At 40.0% G+C, this 22,900-nt stretch overlaps 1 protein-coding gene across 2 annotated transcripts; it reads left to right on the forward strand.

The window, feature by feature from the left end:
• The first annotated feature begins 6,383 nt into the window (after positions 1–6,383).
• Positions 6,384–16,495, forward strand: LOC146987391 (endothelin-3). 2 transcript variants are annotated; one of them, XM_085778025.1, is made up of 4 exons: positions 6,384–6,495; positions 8,023–8,251; positions 15,148–15,300; positions 16,429–16,495. In XM_085778025.1, exons 1-4 carry the CDS (start codon positions 6,426–6,428, stop codon positions 16,448–16,450), a joined length of 474 nt encoding a protein of 157 aa, XP_085634151.1. In that variant the 5' UTR covers positions 6,384–6,425; the 3' UTR covers positions 16,451–16,495. The 2 variants fall into 2 exon arrangements, with proteins under 2 accessions (XP_085634151.1, XP_085634152.1); XM_085778026.1 differs by having other exon boundaries at positions 16,432–16,463.
• Positions 16,496–22,900: the final 6,405 nt, after the last annotated feature.

The following is a 22,900-nucleotide window of genomic DNA, read 5'->3' on the forward strand; positions in this document are numbered from 1 at the left end:
CATTCTTTACATTCTTCCATTAGGGCAGGGCCGTTGCTATGAATTCTGGGGCCCCTTAAAGAATACTAAAGTGGGCCCCTCCCCCTAACTTTTCCTTTTTTATTTTCTTAGACTACGTATGTATTATCGTTTTTTATTTAGCCTTCTTTGTTTTGATGCTAATGCAGCATTACACTGCAAAAACTCAAGGATCTTAGCAAGAATATTTGTCTTATTTCTAGTCAAAATGTAATTTCTAGTCAAAACAAATGTCATTATACTTAAAATAAGACACATCATATTAAAAGTAGCTTGTTTTTAGACACTTTTTACTTCTTTCAAGCAGATTTTCACTTGGAATAAGTAGAAAAATCTGATAGTGGAGCAAGTTTTTCTTATTACAAGCACAAAAAACTTACTTTCACTGGCAGATTTGTCTATTTATTGTGAATTTAAGTGAAAATGATCTAAAAACAAGTTAATTTTTAGGTAATGAGTCTTATTTTAAGTGGAAAAGAGATTAGTTTTGACTAGAAATTAGACATTTGGACAAGAAATAAGACAAATATTCTTAGAAAGATGTTGAGTTTTTACAGTGTACTATGAGTATTAGTCAGGATCTTACGCAGAATAAATCAGTCATACAAAGATTAGACTACTGGGTTTTTTTTATGGGCCCTACTGGGCGCTGGGCCCCTAGAGTTATCATCACCTTTCTCCCCTATACAACGGCCCTGTTAGGGGATGTAATCCAGAAGCACTCCATCAATTTCCACTGTTATACTGATGATACACACCTCTACTTATCAATAAAACCAGATGATAGAAGCCACCTCATCAATCTGCATGGCTGTTTGAAAGACAACAAGTCCTGATGTCCTCTGACTTCTTACTATATCCAGATAAAACATTATCTATCTACATTATTTATTGTGTTTGGACCCAAACATCTGCAGGAACACATTGCTACTTTGGATGGCGTCACCTTGGACTCGAATACAACAGTGAGGAACCTTGGAGTCATTTTTGACCAGGATCTTTCCTTCAACTCCCACATACAGCATGTCACTTCACTAGGATTAAGGAATATCCTCTCTATGCTGTGAATAACTGCCCATGTATTTATCACCTCTCTCTTGTCAGGATGTCCGAAAAACTCTCCAAAGTGTCTCCAGTTGGTCCAGAACGCTGCAGCAAGAGTATTGACAGGAGTGAGTACAGATAGCACATCTCTCCTATTCAAGCCTCCAGTAGGAAATAAAATAGATTTCAAAATCCTTCTGCTGACTTATAAGGATCTTAATGGCAAAGCTCCATCCTCTCTGAATCCTCATCATTCCCCATTGTCCTGCTGGACTCAGCACTTCACTCCCAGAACGCAGGTCTGTTAGTGATTCTCAGTATCTCTAAAAACAGACTGGGAGGTAGAGCCTTCAGCTATCGGGCTTCTTTACTGTGGAGCCAGCTCTCTCCATGGGTCAGAGAGGCAGGCACTCTATCTACATTTAAGTCTAGGCTTAAAACCTTCCTGTATGACAGAGCTTTAAGTTAGGGCTGGCTCAGGTTGCTCTGAACTATTTTATGCTGCTATAGGTTTAGACTGCTGGGCGACACATCAGGTTACATGGAGCCCTCTCCTCTCCTCTTGCACATTTTTTTTTAATTGTTTATCTGTTGTACTTTATCCTTTGGGCTGGGTGTCATTTCCATGTTTTTCCATATTCCATGTTGGAAACCGTTTTCTTGTCTGTAACAACATCTATTGCACGTCTGCCCGTCCTGGGTGAGGGATCCCTCTTCTGTCACTCAACCTGAGGTTTCTCCCATTTTTTCCCTGTTTGGCTTTTCTGGGGAGTTTTTCCTCTTCGATGCGAGAGTCGAAGGGCTGGAGGATGTTGTTATGATGCTGTGTAAAGCCCTTTGAGACAAAGTGTGTGTAAAAAGAAAAGGGGCTATACAGATAAACTTGCTTTGCCTAATATTTGGAACACACGTTCACTCAGATCCAAGGATGAAATGAGTAGATTTTGGGGGTCAAAAGCCAAAGTTCAAGGTCACTTCGACGCTCTTGTGAATATACTGTAGGGGAACAGCCAGAGGCTTCACAAAACATGTTTTTGGCCTTACTGAGACACTGAGACAGGTTGGGACCCCCCCCCCCCCTCCCCTGAAACTTAGCTGGTCAGTAAAAGAAACAACCACAATGTGGAAATTCTAGTTTTTGTTTATTTTTTTTTGTCCAGGGAGGTGATGAGCTTTGGTTGTTGTTTCTATGGAAACAAAGTCAGTCAGGCACCTGAATCAGAGCTGACAAAAACACTTTGCCTCTTTTTTCTGAACAGTGGCTGAATTTTTCCCCAAATTGTCCCAGAATCCAAAAGTGAATTGGTTTAAGCTGTAGATTGTTGGCCCAAGGCAAAGAGGTGCTCCAGCTACAGCGTTGTGCCAGTTCACACTTAAACAGACAGTCGGATGTCAGTTCATGCAGATGAAAATGAACTAATTCCCATTTGTTTCTTGTGTTTAAAAAAAGAAAAGAGTCTGCTATTCTTTTTCAACAAATCACTGCCACTCACAAACTAAATGAATTGTTGTACCACTGAAAAATCACAAAAATGACTTACATTTCACAAAAATCATATTTTCCTTCAAAAACAATACATCATATTCTGCTGAAAGTTTTATAATAACATTAATAACCTAAAATCAGAGCGAGAGGAGGTTATTAATGGTACTTTCGGAGCTTCATGAGGAAGTTTTCTGCTTTTCTGTGATTTGGATTTGGTTACATGGTGCCGGCTTTAACCCTGTCCGACAAACCAGTTCAAGGTCCAGAGATTTCTGTGAATTGTGGAAAGCAAACAGCTTAACTAAAGACATATGTCGATGAAAGAAAAGACATGCAGCATCAGGTTTTAATTTGTTTCAATATAAATTTGGAGCTTTTTGTCAACTGAACGAGACTGCATCGGATATTAAGTGGCTTCACTAAACACCAGTGTGAGTATCACCTTAATGTTATTTGTGGCTTTTCAGACGGATATAATCAAAAACACACCTTCTAGGTAGACATACCAAAGCTACTTAAGTTGACCCAGTTGAAAACATGAGGAGATAAATTAACAGAGAGGTTTTCAGAGAGCAGTGGCACGCAGTCGCATTTCCAGGTAGGTACTGTAATAAGAGCTGAAGCTTTTTTCATTAGGAAGCTGCTCCATAATTTACAGTAACTCATTACAGATGTTGCCAACAGTGATTTGCAAGACAGTTTATATCAAGTGAAATAATTAAGTGCAATTTGTTTATCTTCTACTCCTACCTCTAAACATTTAAGAAGGAAAGACTTCACAGAGATCTGTGAATATGTAAAATGACATGTCCACAATTGTAAAGATGGAAACACACTTGCCTGTAGCTAGCAAGCAAGTGTGGCAAATCGAGTCCTGCAAAAATTGGAGAGTCAGAGCATATCACAGTAACTAAGAAGTTTTAGAAGAACCTGAGCTGCACACTGCAAATAGCATTGTCCACCATAGTGCAAACCCAGCTTTACTCAACTCTGTTTCACATCTTGCTTTTAATACCACTTGATATAGAAGCTCTTTAATGCAGTTTTGTTATTGCAGTGATGATGCTTAAAGCTCATTAACATGACATAACATCAGTATGTCTCATTTGAAAAAAAAAAAAAAAGATTGATAGTGGCCTGAAATCTAAATGGTTAGTCTTTCTGCTGCAAGCACCTCATTCCTTATACTGACTGATTACTGCCTACTGCTGTTCAGCTAAAATAACTTTTATTCATCACATCCTGAGATGAATGGAGTCAGGATCTGACTCAGCCAGAGTTACAAGAGTCTGGGTAAAACCATTATTCTGCATTTGAGAGAAAACACTTATTTATGTGTTTTCAACCGTGACCTAAACTCTTGTAATCATGAAAGAAAATTGCAATCTTTAACAATATTGTAAATTCTTTTATGTGTGAGAAGTCATTACTTTGAAACCCTACTGCAGAGGATTTATATATTCTTCTGCTCTTGTGGTCCCCCCACAGTTCGTAAATACAAGTTGTAAATTGAGCCTCACTCACGGACATCACGGAAATTTCAGTAAATCACTTGTATTTTAAGAAGAAAATAAAAAGTTACATTAAAAAGTGATCTAATTACAGACATATTATCACCTTGCAGAAAGCCACATTGAAAATTATGAGTCTGTATGAAAAGCTTACTGACATCTGTAAAGATACAGACTGCTATAAAATTCAAACCTAAAACATGAATCTTTCTATACAGTACCTACAACCAGCATGACATTGCCCAGTTGATTCAATATGTCCAGACAGAGGAGGCAAAAGAACCTTGAAATTAAAATGTTGTTGATTTTTCTGTCTTAAGTGGCTTTTAACGAGAAACAATTTTCCAATGCAGAACCATTGCAAAGAACTGAGCAAGACAGGTGGTCATGGTTAGTCCGGATATGCTTGTGAAAACGCAGAGGGACAAAACCACGGCATAAAATGTAAACATTACATATTGCAAAACATGTAACTTTTCATTGAAATACTTCAGAAAATATCAACAAAAACTGTGGGTAAATTCTCTGTAAAGTCAGTACCAGTGATCCCTGTCACGTTACACATGTTTGGGGATGTATCTGTGTGAATCCATCACTCATTAACATTGACATACGATATATGGCAATACTGTAGACTTTAATCAGTAACAATAGTGCTGCTTTGTCATTGACCACAAGCTTCGAGTTAGGATTCATTCAGTGAGTCATCTGACTCCCTTTGAAATGTTGATAGATCTCACACAGCTGTCACATCAAAAATATTTCAGGACATTACTTTTAATGCCTCAGCATGACAAATCGTTTAGTGATCGTTGAGTCTGAGTGAGCCTCAGTGTTTGTGCATATATGTCCTTTTATCTGATGCAGCTGTAAATGTGGCCTAGTGTATTGTCTGATCAAACAAGGATACAACTGATGATAGTGGTCAAGGCCCATGCTCTTCCTAACTACTGACTTCAAAGAGTGACAGAACAATGGACAAGTGGTGGGCAGGTCTGGCAGACCCACACTGAGTGAATTGGTTAAGAGCATTTTCCCTATGGATCTGTGTGGAATGTGGACTGTAGGTCACGCAATCCCATCCCGCGCTTTTCAAGGTAACTTGTACAACACATTCCTCTGCCACCCGAACAGCACTGCACTCCAGGCGCTATTATGCCCGTGTGTTTTCTGTCAAAATACCATCCGGTTCCACTGTAACACTCCGGCTGAGAAAATAAATGCTAGATAAATCTTCCTCAAGTGGTGAAAATGATCTTCATATGACTGATGACCGGTAGGGTGAGTCAGATGACCAAACTGAACATCTTAAGACCTGATTTTGCCAATTTTATTTTTGTTATTTCCAATGATAAAGTCTTAGAAAACAGCAAACACATGTCAAATCAACATTTTTCTTACTTTTTTTCCCCAGAAAAGTTCACACAAACTACAATTATTTCAAACACTATTCACTATTTTCTCGGAAACCAAACGAGAGCCAAAAGGAGAGGGAATATTTGACTTGCATACATGTCTTATTTGATGTGAAAATGAGTTGCCTTTTGTAACAATAATGGGTGATAATACCACAGTAAATGTTAGAGATAATAAGAATCAATAAAAGCAACAATAAAAGTAACACAAGCATGAAATTATTGGTGAGGAGATTTAGAAAACACAAAACAAAAACAGGTGTCACAGTAGAAGTTTTTGATCGTGTGGATGAGATGGAGAGATGGATCCACGTTTCTGATTGAGGCCAGAGAGAAATGTATGTAACAGTATGTGACAGTTTTTAGACAATTTATTTGTTTATGTGAGCTTGTTCAAAACCTTTACTTTGAAAGCTGGGAGTCCACCTGCAATTACAGTAGAATAACCCACTAACACTGCACATACACAAGATCTACACCTTTGTCAAAGCTGTGTATAAGATAATTGAAGACATATTTAATCCTATTTCTTTTCCATGATTATTTTTGGCCTCAACTGTTTCTATCAGAGGGGAGGTTAAGGGCGTAACACTACCGTACACTACAGCCTATGGGCGTCCCAGACAGACACACCCTGAAAGCTTTTATTTTGAAAGGTGTGGCAGGAAGCTTGCGGTGTTGCGGCACACGAGTGGCGCGGAGCTGTCAGGTCATAATAAACCAGAGTTTGGCTGAGGGAAACAAAACGCAGAGCGGCAGCAGCGCAGCTCCACAGGTCAGATAACATGTGTGATGTCTCATCAGGACCTCTGACTTCACACAGACAGACACAGGACAGGAGCAGACCAGTGGACACCGTGAACTTTTGGAGGTTTTATTCCGCATTTCAATTTATTATTATTATCAATTTTTTTTCCATTTTAAATTGAAACCTCTAATGCCTCACGTGTGATGGCGAGTGTTTCTTCGGTTGATGTGGGGTTTTTGTTTCTCTTCGTAGTGACAGCGTCCCTAGCAAACGGTGAGTAGCCTACTAATGTAACACTAATGGAGTGATTGTTTTTATTATAATGATTGACATAAATAATAATTTGTCGTGTTTATAATGACCAGACAATGGCCGGCTGGTACATGTGATGAAGAAACAGGTGAATCTAAACACAGGGCTGGTCTGTTATCAGTGGGTCAGTCACTGTGAGTTGTGTTGTGTTGTGTTGTGTTCAATTCTGCAACACTAAATTACAGGATGTGCAAAGTGTCAAGACTGAAGGAATCAAAACTGTGATAAAACTGTCATTATTTGCTTTTTTTTTAATGACAAAACTCACCATCCTCTCATCCAAACTGTGAAATTGCGAAATACTGTTACTTTCATCCTGCAGTCTTCCAGCTGTATTGAATAGTTCATCTTTGAGTCCAGCCAGTGGATAAAGGATATGTCCAAACTGATTTCAGATCAGATCAAAAACACATAAGTTAGTAATTTGGTGTTCATCAGAGGTCATGACAGAACTTTGTCTGTCTAATTTGTTTTTATGCAAAGAGCATCAGGTTCTTATTTTTTTTATGTTTCTCTTCCCCCAAAAGCAACGCCATTTATTCTTTTCCTTCTGGCAGCTCATATTTAACATAAGGGCATCCACCCCATTTTTCAGCTGGAAGGCAAGAACAACAGCAAAGTTCAGGAGTATGTTATTGTAAAAGAAATGCCTAATGCCCTTATGTGTAGGATTTTTTCCCCCTTTTCATCGCTCTGCATAGTGGCAGTGTTATTAAATTCATGGTTCTCAGTAAAACACTAAATCTCTCTCAGCCAGATATTCCATGTGTGATTTTTTTCACCCATACGCCTCAACTCAACGCCTGAGATGTTTTCATAAAACATCACTTTAACAAAAACCTCAAAGGCTGGAGCCAATGCCGAGGAGCCAAAATCAGCAGTTCCTCTACTGACCAGAGTGTGGCAGCGTGACTCAATCCCAATGGACTCCCATGTTAAAGTGACCAACTTTACCACAGAAATACACATGTTTACCGCCTGGTACAACAAAACAGCTTTGGTCTCTGTGGCTCTGTCTGTGGATAATTTCCTCCCTCGTGACAACTGTATGGTGGTGGATAAATGTTTGGATTGCCTAGCTCACCTGTTTTTATTAAGGCTTTAACTATTGCATTACCAAAGGGTGTGGCCGCTGCGTCTATAGCTGGACTACAGTTTACAATCAGGCAAAGTCAATGCAGCCACTGTGATGTTATTTAATACATAAAAAGTTCACTTGACTCCCAAAACCACAATGCAGCCGACCTTTCACGTGGAACCAGTGAGTGGTGATCAAGCAACCTGTTAAAAACTCTCAGCAGATGATTCATCAGCTGACAACTAATGGACGTAGTGACAAAATGAGCTTTGCTTGTATGCAAATTTGAAGCCAGTGCTGATATTAGTGTCGCATAGGTTGGGTTACCTCCAGTCATCTTTAATTTTTACTAAACAAAATATCTTAATTGTAAGAGATTGTGGTCTCATTGAATTGCTGTGATCCTGCAGGTTCCTCATGTAGCAAAGATGTGAACCAGAAGATGGAGGCGAGCACGCTGCTGCCAGGTGGCGTGGACGACCTCGCCCGTGTTGCTTCCAACAGCGAGACGAAGCTCTGCTCCACCTGCGATCAGCCGGGGGCCAAGCGGCGAGCAAAGAGATGCACGTGTTACACGTACAGAGACAAGGAGTGTGTGTATTACTGCCACCTGGACATCATCTGGATCAACACGCCAGAGTAAGATTCAGTCTCTTATAACATCCACAGCTCCGCAGGACAATAACATTAACACAATGCTTCCATAGTGACTGTATAGGAACGTCATTGTCATACAGTGTTATCCATGTGTTGTTGTAAAGCTTAAATCAGTTCATATAGTGCAACAACTCAACTTTAATCTGACTTTTATATGCTGAGTCTCTGTATGTGCTTGTAGGTTTTTATCACATTGGTACAGGTATCCTGCACAAATATGTGAGTTATGTAGAAAAGAAAGCCCCGAGAAGAATCATGAAAGGCAGCTGGAAAACAAACCGGGCTTTTTCTCATATGTCAGTAGGCCTATGAACTGTAAAAATTTGCTGTAATCTGAGGCGGTTTAGATCCTGAGCTCTCAGGTATTTTAATTCCACTGAGGATTTCTGTCAGTGGCTCAGTCCGCAGGGAGGGGTCTCTACCTTTTGACCATCTGAAAACTTTTTGGTTGTTGCTGAGGCACCCTTTGAAATTCAGATGGGGAAAAAACTCAGCAAATTTGAATAACTCCTGTTTTCCTGCTGCCAATTTTAAATTTGGACAAGATGTTACATAATTACAAAGGTTCTTTATCATTTTTTAAAGATCAAAACTAACACCCTGAGATGTGGCTAACCAGTAAAGAGCGCTACTCCCCTTCATCTGTCATTTACTCATTCAGCATTGGTGTTTGGTGCTTTGCTTTTATGTCACACTCAATCTGAAAATAAGGAGGATGAAAATATTGCACTTGACCAGTAACAGGTGGGAAGCTCAGCTCCTTTGAATTCCTTTTGGATCTCTTGACATGAGAGCAAACAACAACAAAGAAAGATAATCAGTTTCTGTCTGCCGTATTGAGCAGGTTCAGACAGTTTTATCCATCCTTTTGTTGTCTCTAAACAACAGGCTTCAGGATGGCTCTAGTTTAATTTGATTCTCAGAGACATCTTAGTCAGTCTTTGGCCATCAAGCTTCTTTGGTTACAAAGCCTTTAACTGAAACGTGGCACACACACAGTTGAATTTGTCAGCCTGCGGCGAGCAGTGCAGAAACAGGGTTATCCTTCCTTACAGAGCAGAAAACAAAAAAGTTAGAGTGCAGGGTCACTCCCGCTCATGAAACTGAAGCCACCCTATTGTGTTTCTGGCACAGGAGTAATGATTAAGTAGAGATTTGCTCTTTAAAAAGCCATATACCTATAACATTTGACCGACAGGAGGCCGCAGTGATGAGATCAAAGACGTTATGTCCAGAGAGGGTCCTGCAGTAACACCTTACAGATGAAGCTGAAAATCATCCAGGCACAACCTTCTAGATTTATCTGTCCTTTGTACCTACTGTAGGGCTCAAACCATGTGGAGTGAATCAAGCTACAGCAGGAAAGTGTTTCTTCTGAAGTCATTTGGTGTGCATCTGTATTGCAGATATGAACTGTTAATAGGACACAGAAGGTTGACAGCTCCTGCGTAGACTCAGCATGAAACCAAATTAGCAAATTTTTCCACTTTATTTCACTAAAAATGTTAAAAAATCCACTTGTCAACACACAGAGACTCTGTCCATTAACAACTCTCGGCACCTGCTCCTATTCACTTTTCAGCGTGTTTGAGGAACAAGGGGGTAATGGAAGAAAAACTGATATAGAAATGACTTCTTGTGTATGCAGCTCCTGTGTTTTACAGCCATTTACAGTTGCATCTCTCTGCACTCTTCTGCTTTATATTTCATACTTAGTCGCCCCTCTCCACATACCCATAGGAGAGAAACAGCTGCCCTCTACCCCACCCACACAATTATTGGATTGCCATTGTCCAATAAGATTCACTTGTCAAAAAAAAAACTGTCAATTAATATTTAACACTTGCATGTTCACAGTCACTCACAGAGTAGGAACTTGCACCAACACACACCAGGTGTCGGTGCACAGATGTTGACAAAAGCACTTGTTCTTTCACATTAGAATTGTGTGATTTAAAGCAGAAGTAAGCGATCCGGTCGTTTTGGCTAACTTCCTGTCAGCCGATGGAGTTAGCAGTCCCCGCCCTCGTCCCTACGTCACCACATTCACGCGCATCCCTTGGCTGCACACACAGAGAGGACTGCCCCTTTATGCCGTTCTCTCTCCTCATTGGATAAAGGTTGTAGGATACAAGGAAAGTTTTCTCCTCCTTACAGCAGAGCAGAGTGACTGACAGACATGTGTTTCGGACCAAACACTCTATGTAAGTGATTCCCGTCGGAAGACATAACTATTTAATCTTCCCTGAGCCTATTTTCCAGGCCTCTGCTCGAAAATTGCATATCAATAATAAAATGAGTATATCTCTGCAACCACAAGGTCTATTTGAATAATTTTGGTGTCATTGAATAGGGGACACTTTGAGGATTGTTGAGATGTGTAATTGTCAGTATATCTGTTACTGATGAAGAGTAAATGAAGTTGGCACACAGCAAAAATTAAATAAATTCAATGCTCGCCTAAAAAAAAAAATCATATTTTTGATGAGTGTCCTTTAGAATAATGCTAACATAGCTAAAACTCTCTATAAAATCATTGTACAACAACAACTCTGCAGTGGTTGATTATGATTAATTGAAGCAGAATAAAATTATTGAGATTTTACTACAAAATATTCAGGCGAGCTTTCCAAATATTATTATTAGACTTCAGGGAAGAAGACTTATATTAACACAAATATTCCGCTTACTTCTGCTTTAAGTATTGGTAGAATTTGTTCACAAATGTATTTTTCCAAATACAACTCCTTATTTTAAACATGCACAAACTTAAATGTCTCGTGCAGATTTATATTGATTGACAGCTGTAAACTTCAGAAACCTTTTAGAACATCACTAAAAATTGTACATTTATAGAACAATTTGTAAGTTGACCCAGCTTGATTATATGTTAAGAAAATATATGTACTGTATATGTGAAGAAAATCCTCCTGGACCAGTGAGGTGTTACAGCTGCTCTTGGCAAGATTTGAATATATAACTCCTCATCTATCAAACCAGACTGTTGATAGTCCTGAGGTGGAGCTGGAACAGGTTGAATTCCAGTACAGTACAATATTTTAGCACTTCAAAAGCTGTTATGACGAGTCCAAAGCAATTGACCTAAATTTAACTAAAAATAGCAAAACAACCAAGTACCAGTCATCTGGACCTGTGTTAGTGTTCACTAGCTAGTTGCTAAGCGGTGCTGGTCTTGTAGTGGACAGGACATTTGACTGAGCTGTTTCACTAAAACCAGCTGCCTGCTGCAGATGGAAACAATGTTGATGAGAGCAACATGTCGCAAGCTGTAAAACCAGAACAATGGGCCGAAACAAACATGAACTGCAGCGCAGCATCATAATTCATCTTCTGGGGATTAGTCATACGACCATATTCAATATTGATTAGTATAGCTTTAATCATCCTTAAGTAGAAGTAAAAACAGACGGTTTGAAAATTTAACTTATATTTTGAGAGGAATTTAATTGACATATGTCTAACTAACTGGGCTGGTTATGAAATGGATTGTGAAAAGGATATTAAACTAAGAGATTTGGAGCAATATGGAGCAAATCTGGTCTCCACCCACACCTGTATCACATCAGGAAGTAGATGATAGAAGAAGAGAAAAAGAAGACCTCTACCACATCCCTTTGAAATGCAAACCAGCCAACTGAGGACACAGCCACCTCAGTTCTCGGGTTGAGAAGAATTAAAGCAGAAGTAAGTGATATATTTGTGTTAATATAAGTCTTAAATAGTTATATCTTCCGACAGCAATCACTTACATAGAGTGTTTGGACCGAAACACAGGTCTGTCAGTCACTCTGCTCTGCTCTGAGCCGAAGAGAAAACTTTTCTCGTATCCTACAAGTTTTATCCAATGAGGAGAGAGAACGGCATAAAGGGCTGTGTGTGCAGCCAAGGGATGCGCCTGAATGTGGTGACGTAGGGACGAGGGCGGGGGCTGCTAACTCCATCGGCTGACAAGAAGTTATGGTGCGTTCAGGGCAACCCGTAACTTGTGTTTTTCCGACCTGTGAAGTCGTACCACTTCGATCTGGTACGAGTTCACGGGTCGGAAGTTACGAGTGGCCGTTATAGTGACTTTCACAGGTAAAACAGGTCGGAAAAACACGAGTGGGTTGCCTGGAACGCTACAAAGTCGTAAGTCGTGACTTGAAGCTGTAATTTACGGTTTCAAAAGCCTGCCTGGAACGCAGCATTAGCCAAAACGACCGGATCGCTTACTTCTGCTTTAATGTATTTAAGTGAATATCTATGTAGCCAGTATATTAGATCAGGATCATGTACAACACACACTATTATACCACAACTGTGTGGGTTTGTATGTGCTTCTGTGTAGGAATACAGTAGTTAAATAAATTAGACAATGTTTTTTCCAAAGTAATGGCTGTTTGAAATAAAATTAAACTGGGAATTGGGAATTTTTTAGTCGTCAAAACGTTTTTTTTTTTAGTCCATCTGTACATCGCTCAGCCTCTGAAGCTGGTGCTCAGGATCAGTGGCAACATCTGAAGCAGATAACCTGAACTATCACTTTAATGCCTAAAATCCTTACAGTGTCCCTTTAAGTTACAGCAATATCTATGGGAAAAATACATGATACGTGCAAAGCGTGTGCGAGGTCAGAGGTTCAGCAGAGTTCAGTGGGATCAACTGTCAAATGCTCGCTCATGCACTGACACAGCCAGACAGCCTCTATGAATCTTCCTCAAAATCCTGTAATCTCCTCAAAGGAGAGCGCTCACTGTTAGAGAAGAACATCTCTTTGTTCCAGGGTTGCCGGCACAAAGAAGTAGGCCGATAAGTAGGAATAATATTATGCTTGTCATGAAAGCACCAATTGTCTTAAAGTTTAACAGTTGATTTAACACTGGCTTCACAACCACACACAAATATGATTCTGAGGAGGAGCTCTGTGGAGAACCAGAGAAGCTTCATTTTAGCAGCTTGCCTGCCATGTGGTGTCCTTTGACTGATGGCGTCGGAGATGATTGGACTTGACCTTGAGAAGATTAATATAAATACCTGACACGCAGTTACTACTGGAAGCAAAACAGTCCCATGGGTAGAGACACTCCGCCTCCTCAGGATGTCTGGGATCACAGAATCAAAGATGTGTAAAAAAGGAAAGGTCGCCACCCTGCTGAGTCTGTTTGTCGGCAGAGAGGAGGTGAGGTCATGTGCTTTGGCATTCAGGGTCAGCCTGAAGACCCCATGGTCTTTTAACATCTTTAGGGCTTTTTGTCATGCCACTACCACTACTGCAGTGCAAAGGGAGTTGGTACAACATGACTGAATGGTTTCTTAAATTGCTGTGATGTTATGTCATTACTTTCATTTTTGGTTGGTGGGTTGGAGTTCATAAGTCACAGCCATGTGGGGAGAAGATAACGGGCGTAGAGGGCAGGGTCAATGTGTTGAGAGCGGTTAATCGGAGCATGAGCTGCTCGTCTGACCTTAAAGGAAAACTCTGGTTTATGACAGCATGGCTGTTTTTTTTTTCTCTCATGGTTTTGGCCATCGTCCAATAACGGCACTGTGTGTGTGTCATCAAGTTAAGTTGATGAGATTTTGGACAGACGGGACGGCGGCTTCACAACAACACTGACAGTCAGACAGGTGATCTGATCTGGTTGTAAAACTTGTTTGAGAGAGAAATGGAAAACTGTGTCTTTTTGTAGGCATCCATCATAGTGTACCGGCAGTTGCCATAGTTGTGCATAAATACAACCTTACATACATTGAGGAAGTACCAGTGCTATTGTTGGTGCACTTACACTAAGTTTGACCTCTGAAGAAAGTGGTTTAGTGTATTTGAACATTGCCAGATGTGTTAGCACATAACTGACAAAGTTGAGGCCACCTGAGGTCCATTTGACAGCACCACTGTCTTTGCTTGGAAACATGCACGGAAGAGGCTTGGTCACATCATTTACAGACATCTTACACTATCGCCTTTATGTTTTTTCCTTTGGTTTTCTACATCCTGCACAGTGCATGTGGTGCAGCAATGTGAAGAGAGGTGAGAAGTGATGTGAGTTGCATGCAGATGAGGCAGCTCAGTGGGAGCTGTTGACAGAAATGTTTTTCCTATTGCCAAGCCTTGTCTTGAGTGATAATAGTGTCGGCTCTCAGTATGAAGTGAAATGTATTTTTGTGCTGTATGTCCTTTCATCTGAGTTGACTGGGAGTGGGAGTGGGAGTAGGGCTGAGTCCATGACCAAGTATTTCTAAGATCCAGGTTGCATCGCTGTTACTTCAAATCTCATGTTTGTCATTTTGTAGTAGACACACTACAATACTTGAATATTTTGTACCACTGGGATATTTATATACAACCATCTACTGGCTTTGCTGGAGCCAATCCCAGCTGATATAGAGTGAGGGTGGGGTACAACCCTGGACAGGTTGCCAGTCTGTGTAGTGTGCATGCCTTTGCACAGTGGGAGTGCTAACCACTTTATTACCATGGCTCCCCTCATATACAACCAAAAAACTTCAAAACAATTTACCTTTTTACGTTTTCCTTCAATCTATCAGAGTAACAATGTGTAAAAGAAAATGTTGGTTTGATTACTTTACTGTTGCAATGCAAATGTTAAATTGGTGAGGTTAACTGCGGTCATTGTAGAAGCTCCGGCCTTTGATAGCAGTTGGACTGCATTATACTGAAATGTGTTTCCTATAGACTTTCCTCATGTTGTGTCCAAATGGAGGAGGACAAAATATTGAAAACACCACACGACCATATCTACCATCTTTTAAAATCTCTGATGATGCTAAAAAAGAAAAAAGAACAAGGTGTATGTGACTGCAGATTACTTTAGTGTGATCTGAAATGTGTGTGTGTGTTTGTGTTCTGTTTATAGGCATACTGTACCATATGGTGTGTCCAGTTACCAGGGCTCGCTGCGTGTACGGCGCTCTGCTGGTACCGAGCAGCAGAGGACGGGGGTGAAGGCCCAGCGCTGTGTGTGCACCCTGCAGACCGACCCTGACTGCAGCAGCTTCTGCACGGACAGGTACAGTGACCGGCCACGGGGAGAAAAAACATAAGAGACACTGGCGGATAACTGCATTTCTTCAACCATGTCACACTATGCAGAATGGAAAAAATGCCCATGCACAACAGAAATCAAGGTGCTGGGATTGTGGCAAAAGTATAACAACACATATTGTGGCTACATACCGCACACAAGACAGGATTTTGAAAGAGGATCAAGATTTAATAGAGCAATGTGTTTCGCTTACAGCTTCATCAGGCTGAGCCTTGATCCTCTTTCAAAGCCCTGTCTTGTGTGCAGTATGTAGCCACAATATATGTGGGGTTTTTTTTCGGTGTGTTTTTTTACATGGTTAAACATGAAACACTCTTTTGTAATATTTTAGTTTTCTACAATTTTAGAGTGAAAAGGGGAAAACAAATCAGCGCCCTGCAAAAGAATAGGAAACCCAGGAGACTTGAGACAAGACTATCAGACAAGCTATTTACAATTTACACACTGTGATAGTTTCCAAAGGGTTTTTTTTTCTAGGTACTAACTATCTGTCATTAATGTAAAAGATGAAAAGAGGAAAAAATGATATTGTTTAAAATGTAAAGGGAATATGTAATTTGTAACTTTCTGCCTTTTGGAGATCATTTCATCTTCCACTTGCTTTTATATTCACATTAACAGACATTTTGACCAGGGGTGCCCGAACGTTTGCATGCCACTGTGGTCATCATACCACCGGCACTTATAGCACGAACGGATTGGTTGGGTGCTTATTCAAATCAAATCAAACACCACTTTTCTGACTGGAGTACACGTGATATATTGACCCGTGGCCAATCAGAGCAGCATATGTAGCTAATTAACAAAACTTCAACCTTAGCACATAAAATACACCTGCCCATCAGTGTGATAGTGTAAACGCAGAAGAATCATATTAGTGCCTCTGGTATCCACATACATTCATTTAACTTTTAGTTGACACAGTCTAAATGAAATACTGCCCAGCTCTGGAGAACATCCACTCTGCTGATTCGTGGTGGTCTTTACCTTGTTGTGAATTATGGCTATGTGAATTTAACACTTGATTAGTTATGGCCTAACATGCCCCCACTTTGTGGTTTTTTTTTTTTGTTTGTTTGTTTGTTTTTCCAGCAGGCAGAGAAACCCAAAGTAGAGAAGAGGACAGCAGCTCTTCCCTGTGGGCTCGTTGTGAAACCAAACAGTGGACATACATTTGTGTAGATGGACATATGGTTGGTAGTGCGCTCTGCTATGTGCCGTGTCATCATCAGACCGATGAACGAAGCTGCTTGTGCAAAAACAGGAGAGTAAGGGGTACCAAGAGGTATGCTTACAGATTTTCTTGCCCCTCCAACTCTCTCTGCCTGCGTGGGATTATTTTTATTATGCCATAACAAGTGAGGATCGGCGGTTTTTGAGTCAACCTCGACAGACTTCGAAGGACCATGTTGCTCACACATGTCCACGCCGCGTGACACGGAGGCCACTTCAGGAGCTGCCAACATTCGACTCCACCGCCTCAACAATCGTCAAACCATCAGCACAGAAATGTATCATATTACCGTGCTCGCTCTCCGGGGAGCGTTAAACCTGCCTGTCCGTGTTTGTGTGTCGTCACGGCCAGAGACTCAACAAAAATTTCACTTTTCAAACATTTCAAGGCATCATTTTGGTTATTAGGCTCTTCCCTCATGAGGAGAGGAGTTATAAATTCCTCAGCAACTGTTGAGAGAACAGAGATCTCAGCATTTCAGTAAATTACTCTTCTTTTTTGTGAGGAACTAGAAACAATAAGTAAAACTCGTTTTCAGTATTTACTCTATTAAGCTGAATCCATGGCTTAGAATTGTGTATATCAAATGTATATATATATATATATAAAGTATATTAAGGCTAAAAACTATAATTTCATGTTATTTCTTTATGTACTATAAAGGTGTATAATAAGTTGTTGTGTATAAAATTATATATTTGATTATGCTAATCAACAGCCCTGTGTGGTAAAGACCTAATTCCTCATGACAGGCATCTCTGTCTATTGAAGACTTCCTCAGAGAAGTACACCACTGGACTCGCAGTTCAGTTTGACAAAATGCAGACGTGGATCCCTTGTTATAGATTTGAACAATTTTGATGCACATGGCTTTAGTTTAAAATATGTAAAAAATTATCAGAGACTCCTTTTGCATTCATTTGTAATTCATAACAGGAGGTAGTGAATTGGGCCAGCTGTAATCTTTGTCCTGATTGATGGCAGCATGTGATGCTTATTATATTGTACAGTGCTGTTGGGCAAACACGATGTTATCCTGCATTTTAGTAATTGACACATGTTGATATGCGATACGATACAAAGATAAAACTATATAGTAAAACTCCATTTGATGCATATTCGCATATGCTGCCGATAACATGATTAGAGAGTAGATGGCTAAACACCATAGGAGGTCTTCTATGTTTGCTAAAGCTCATAAAGCAAATCTCATACCACTACATTTTGATAATGATGACACTATAGTGTTTCCACCTCAAATATGGGATTATTCTGTATCGCATGAATCTGGGTCTATGCCATTGTTCAGCGCCAACACATGAAGCAGTGTCCAATATTAACTAAACTCTGCTGTTATGTTCAGCATGGAGGATTATATATCACCTGTATTGTATATCAGGCAGTTCAATCACATTTTCTGTTCATGATCATTCTGGTAATGTTGCCAAAAAAAACAAGTCAGTTCCACGTGCATTTTCAGGTATCCACAGGTGGTTGTAATGTAAGACCAGAGATGTTTGAGTAACAGTGATGAATAAACTTCAGAATTTCTGGTGAAACGTTTGAGTGTGCCTGCTGCTTTGGTGAGCATTTACGATAATCACCTGTCAGATGTTGGGTATTTGTAAGATTGGGAATGCGAGGGAGCGCTGCTGCTAATAGCAGCAGCTGTACAATGTCAGCATATCCATGTAAGACACAGCCCAATTGAATCCATGCTCCCACAGGATATCTTTTTTTTCAAACGTCAGCCTTTAAAAATATTAAAGCACCCATTTCCTAGGTTTGCTAGAAGATTTTAGCTTTGGAAAACACATGGAAGAAAACATAACTACTATGTATGTTTCCTGAAGAAAGTGTAATATGATCTCTGACATGCTCTTTCATGCTCTTAGCATAAGGATCAATAACTTTTTACATGACAGCGCTATCAAAGCAATGTTGTGTGTTTTTCCAATGGGCCAGCTGTCCGACAAGTTTTACTACCCGTTTTTGACATATACCGGTAAGTGATTTCATGCAATCCATTTACAAGCTAGTCATGCTTGACATTTGAAAAGTCAAACCACATTTTTAACCATTTCTGTCTGGGACCTTTAGTTGTATCAAGCAACTTTCATTTCGTAATACAGAACCCTCTAGTGGTTATACTGCACAAAACACAGCGGCCTCATTTATGCTCTCCGTCTATAAACTTTGGTTGCATTTGGATGCAACGTTTTAGATCCATTCAGTGAAAATTAATTTATTTGATAACAAAATATAGAGTCAAAAGTAGATCTTTTATGTTCAGCATTATAGCAAAATCAATATTTTAATTTTTATTTTATTTTAATGTGGCATTGTTGCTGCCCTTTTTTAGTTTGTGCAAGAATATATTAGTTTAGCATACAATCAGTCTGAATAAAAGACTTTGTTTATGATTCTTGGTGGTGGCACCACCTAGGACGTTGTAAACTAAATAATATGTAAAGACACGTGGGAAAATGTTGAAGTCAGTTGTGGATAAAATTTAATCAAGTTGAGCATTCTTGAGCTTTTTCATTATTTCCTCATCTTCTTCTAATGCTTGGTATGAGTTGTGCCTTTGAAGGTTTAATGAAAGTGGGACTGTTTGTTGTGAGGAATGTGCTGGATGAAACCGTTGGGTAAAAAAACACAGATGCGCTTAGGCGAAAGTGCAAAAACAATTGTATTGGGATAAGAACTTGTAAATTCAACACACACAGAATTGTGTTTGCCAATAAACAACACTATACTGAGAGCTGTCAACACTAAGATGTAGTCTAGTTTACTTCTTTGATCAAATAGAGTGCCCCAAATTACTTTGTCATACAGTTCTTACGATGCTGTCATAACATGAGGAGAAAAGAGTTCTGAACCATTCCCAGCCTCCGATGACGCTGAACCAGGGTGTTTGCAGGTGTGTAAATTGCAATATCATAGTAGAAGCCATCTACGTCATTGCTGTTGTTTCAGCTGGAGAATATTTCTGTCATGAGACAAATGGGTGACTAGAAGTAGCTGCTGAGTGGTTTTCGCTGTGCACTGCTTGTACCTTCAGGAACATAAAAACATTGCATATTGCAACATGTGAGCGATAGTGAGTAGAGTGGGAAATGGGAAGATGAATAGTTTTCTTTTGTTATGTTTTTAGAAATTCCTTTCAAATCTTGTCAGACAAAGGCATTGACAACTGAATCAATTGTGATTAAAGCAACTTCACATAACAAAAACACATTGTAGCACAGAAAAATCCAAGTTCCTCAAGCAAAGGAATATAGAATAATAAAAAAAATGTATGCATTAATGTTTGAACCAGATGTCCTTCATAAGACATGTCTGCATTATAGTTCAAGCAAATACAAATGGACTTGAAATTGTATAATCCCCAGGTTCTCCCAGACCAGATGGGAAAGTTGCATTCAAGTGTGAGTGAATGTGCATGTAATATACGGTCCATACCAATCATTTTTTATGTATAGGGATTATATGGGACCTAGATGTAGACATAGTAGGATAGAATGAACAAAAAGGATTTAGATATAATGTAATAGATTTTTAAAATTAATTTTAAACAAAACAGCTACAAATGACAAGCGAGTCCAGAAGTAAACTAATGGGATCCAGGGAAAAATTCAAAGGGAAACAGGTGCAGGGGGAATCAATTTAACAAACTAAGACAGAGAGGAAACAGTGTCCAAATGGACGTCAATATAGTCTGTGGTAAATACAACCCTCCTATCGAGGCCAGCGTTGTTGCTGTTTTCATTTTCACTGCGACTCCAGCGACACATTCCAATTTGTGCACTCAAACACTCATTTAAAGACTGACTGGCCTCTTGGGTCCCGTTCTTGAATGTTGGTTGGTTGCAGCTGTTTGGAAGAAGGCTGATGAAAACCCAGATTAGGACCTGATCTGCCAAGTGGTGATAGAGCCAGAGCAGTGTGAGCCATCTTAACATTTTGTACACAACCGATCGAGTGTCTTATTTTCCCTTGTGGCCCAGTCGACATACTGAGTGAAGCCGGTCAGGTGAGAGAGATGGCTGCATCGTGGTGTGGCTACAAGCTCTGCTCATTGGTTGAATGCAAACAACAATGCCAACGATGTGAGAGAAGTCCCTCGTACATACGTAGTAAGGTCTAAGATCGACTGCCAAGGGTTTGACATTTTGACAGCAGATCTTCTCCATCACCATCATATGCCCAGGGTTAAACCACCTGCTGTTCACAAGCAGATCCACCTTTCCTGTTTCCATTTCTCTGGCGCCTCTTCCCACTCGTACTACAGTGAAGCTGTTTGTTTAACCACATCTCTGTGAAACACTTGAGACCAGAAACACAATACGCATGCTGGCTCTTCACAAGTGCCGCCGGTATATCACATTTCTTAGTCAGGGAGTTGATATTTCCCATGAGGATCAATGGTAGGAAGGGCTCATACCCCCGTCTTCTAGCGATAGCTTAACCCAGGCTCTCTGCATCTACAATATGGCTTCTTTAGCTAATCTGCTTGACATCAATCATCAAAAAATACACTTATTTAACAAGATAAGTTGTCAGAGCGACGACAAACAAACTGAAATTATGGTTGACTGGTTGAATATTAGAGCATCAAACAGTTGCTCACTCAAGAATCAAGTCACTACTCGTTTACACTGATGCTAAATGCTATAGATGGCCTGTCCATCTAAGTACACATTCAATACTAAATGAAGACCAATTACAGTCAAGTAAATATTTCACCTATGTTTAGCATGGAGCAGCGTTAGATCCAATATCACATGTCCTGACGGATGCTTTAGGTCAGGAGCCTGCTGCAGTTCCTCCTGAGTTGAGCAGTGGCCAGAAATGTGTAGGATCTGGTAACAAGTGGAGAATATGGAGAACTCCCCATGGACGATCTCCACCTTCAGCTTAGCATAGAGAACCTCTCTGTCCAGTCCAAAAAGGTCCCGTATCAGCACGATGCTGGGCCCGGCCAGCTCCATACCAAACATCCTGGACTCCATCTGATATAAACAAATTTATCTTTCATCTGACTGTGTGAAAGCACTGCCAATATTCAGTGGGCGTCAGCTTCCAGGCTGCTCTGCAAAGTTTTATCTTAATTTTTCTTACTGAAACAAAATAATTTCACATAATAGTCCATAATATCATACCTCCTTATAAGATGGTGTGGGGGCTGCTAATTTGGCCTGACATACAGACACAAGCAACCATTCATTCAACCATTTCTAGAGTCACTAATTAACCGCATGTCTTTGTATTGTGGGAGGAAGTCAAGAGCACACAGAGAGAACATCTAGTTACAGGAGAACCATGCACTCTCTACGCAGAAAGGCCACTTGGGCAGTGGGTCTGTTCCTCTGCACAAGGTTGTACGCAACTGTACATGAACTGATGAAGCCTCTTGGATGAGAGGTGAAACGTCTTCCTAGACAAATAACTAAGTCCAGTTGCTTTCGATTTAACCTCCTTTCCTGGGCAAATGAGAATATGCACCGGCTTATCCTAATTAAAGTTTTTCAGCCACTGTCTAGCACCCCTGGATGATCTATGCCTTCAGGGTACCAGTCAAGTAATGAAGGACCCCCTTCATCCAGACCACAACCTGTTCAACCTCCTGCAGGTGCAACAACTGTTTTTTTTCCCCCCAGGGCCATCAAGACTCAGTTGTTTGCAAAGCACTTTGTTGTGACTCTTCATGTTGGTGTATATTTTGTACAATTGGCAGCTTTCTATTTCTATTTATTCTGCGGTGGTGTTTAGTCTCATGTTTGGTAGGTTACTGATGCTGTTGTGACTGTTGCCATCTCTTTGAAGTTTCACAAACTGCTCTTTTAATTTTCTAAACATGTGGAGCAAAGATGAACCAGCTTAAACTGACAGAGTCTGGTGATTTCAACTGATTATTGAACATTTGTAATATCTTATCTAATTAGCACTGATTGAAAATCTTACTTGTGTTACAGTGATATGATCACTAGCCTACATTTCCAAATAATTTATTTTGTCATAAACCCAAATCTATGATATGAGATTCCAGAAATATAAAATCCACCTGTTACTCTTTAAAATGTCTCTCTCTAACTTTATGAAATCCCTCTTATTGTTTCTGTTCATTACAGTTGCAGTAAGGTTGAGGTGACAGCTCCTGGATCTAACACAAATAACATTTCCATTCCTTCCCCTTTTTTCAAATTATTATATGTCGTACTGGCTACATTAATCTCCAAAGCAATGATAAGTTGTCATGGCTAAAATTTTGCACCAGTGTCTGGTTTCACAAATTGAGTTATAACATAAGCTTCCAGTTTTGCATCT

Source organism: Trachurus japonicus, chromosome 5 (assembly GCF_045865225.1).
Source record: "Trachurus japonicus isolate A0001 chromosome 5, Traja_1.0".
Taxonomy (NCBI): domain Eukaryota; kingdom Metazoa; phylum Chordata; class Actinopteri; order Carangiformes; family Carangidae; genus Trachurus; species Trachurus japonicus.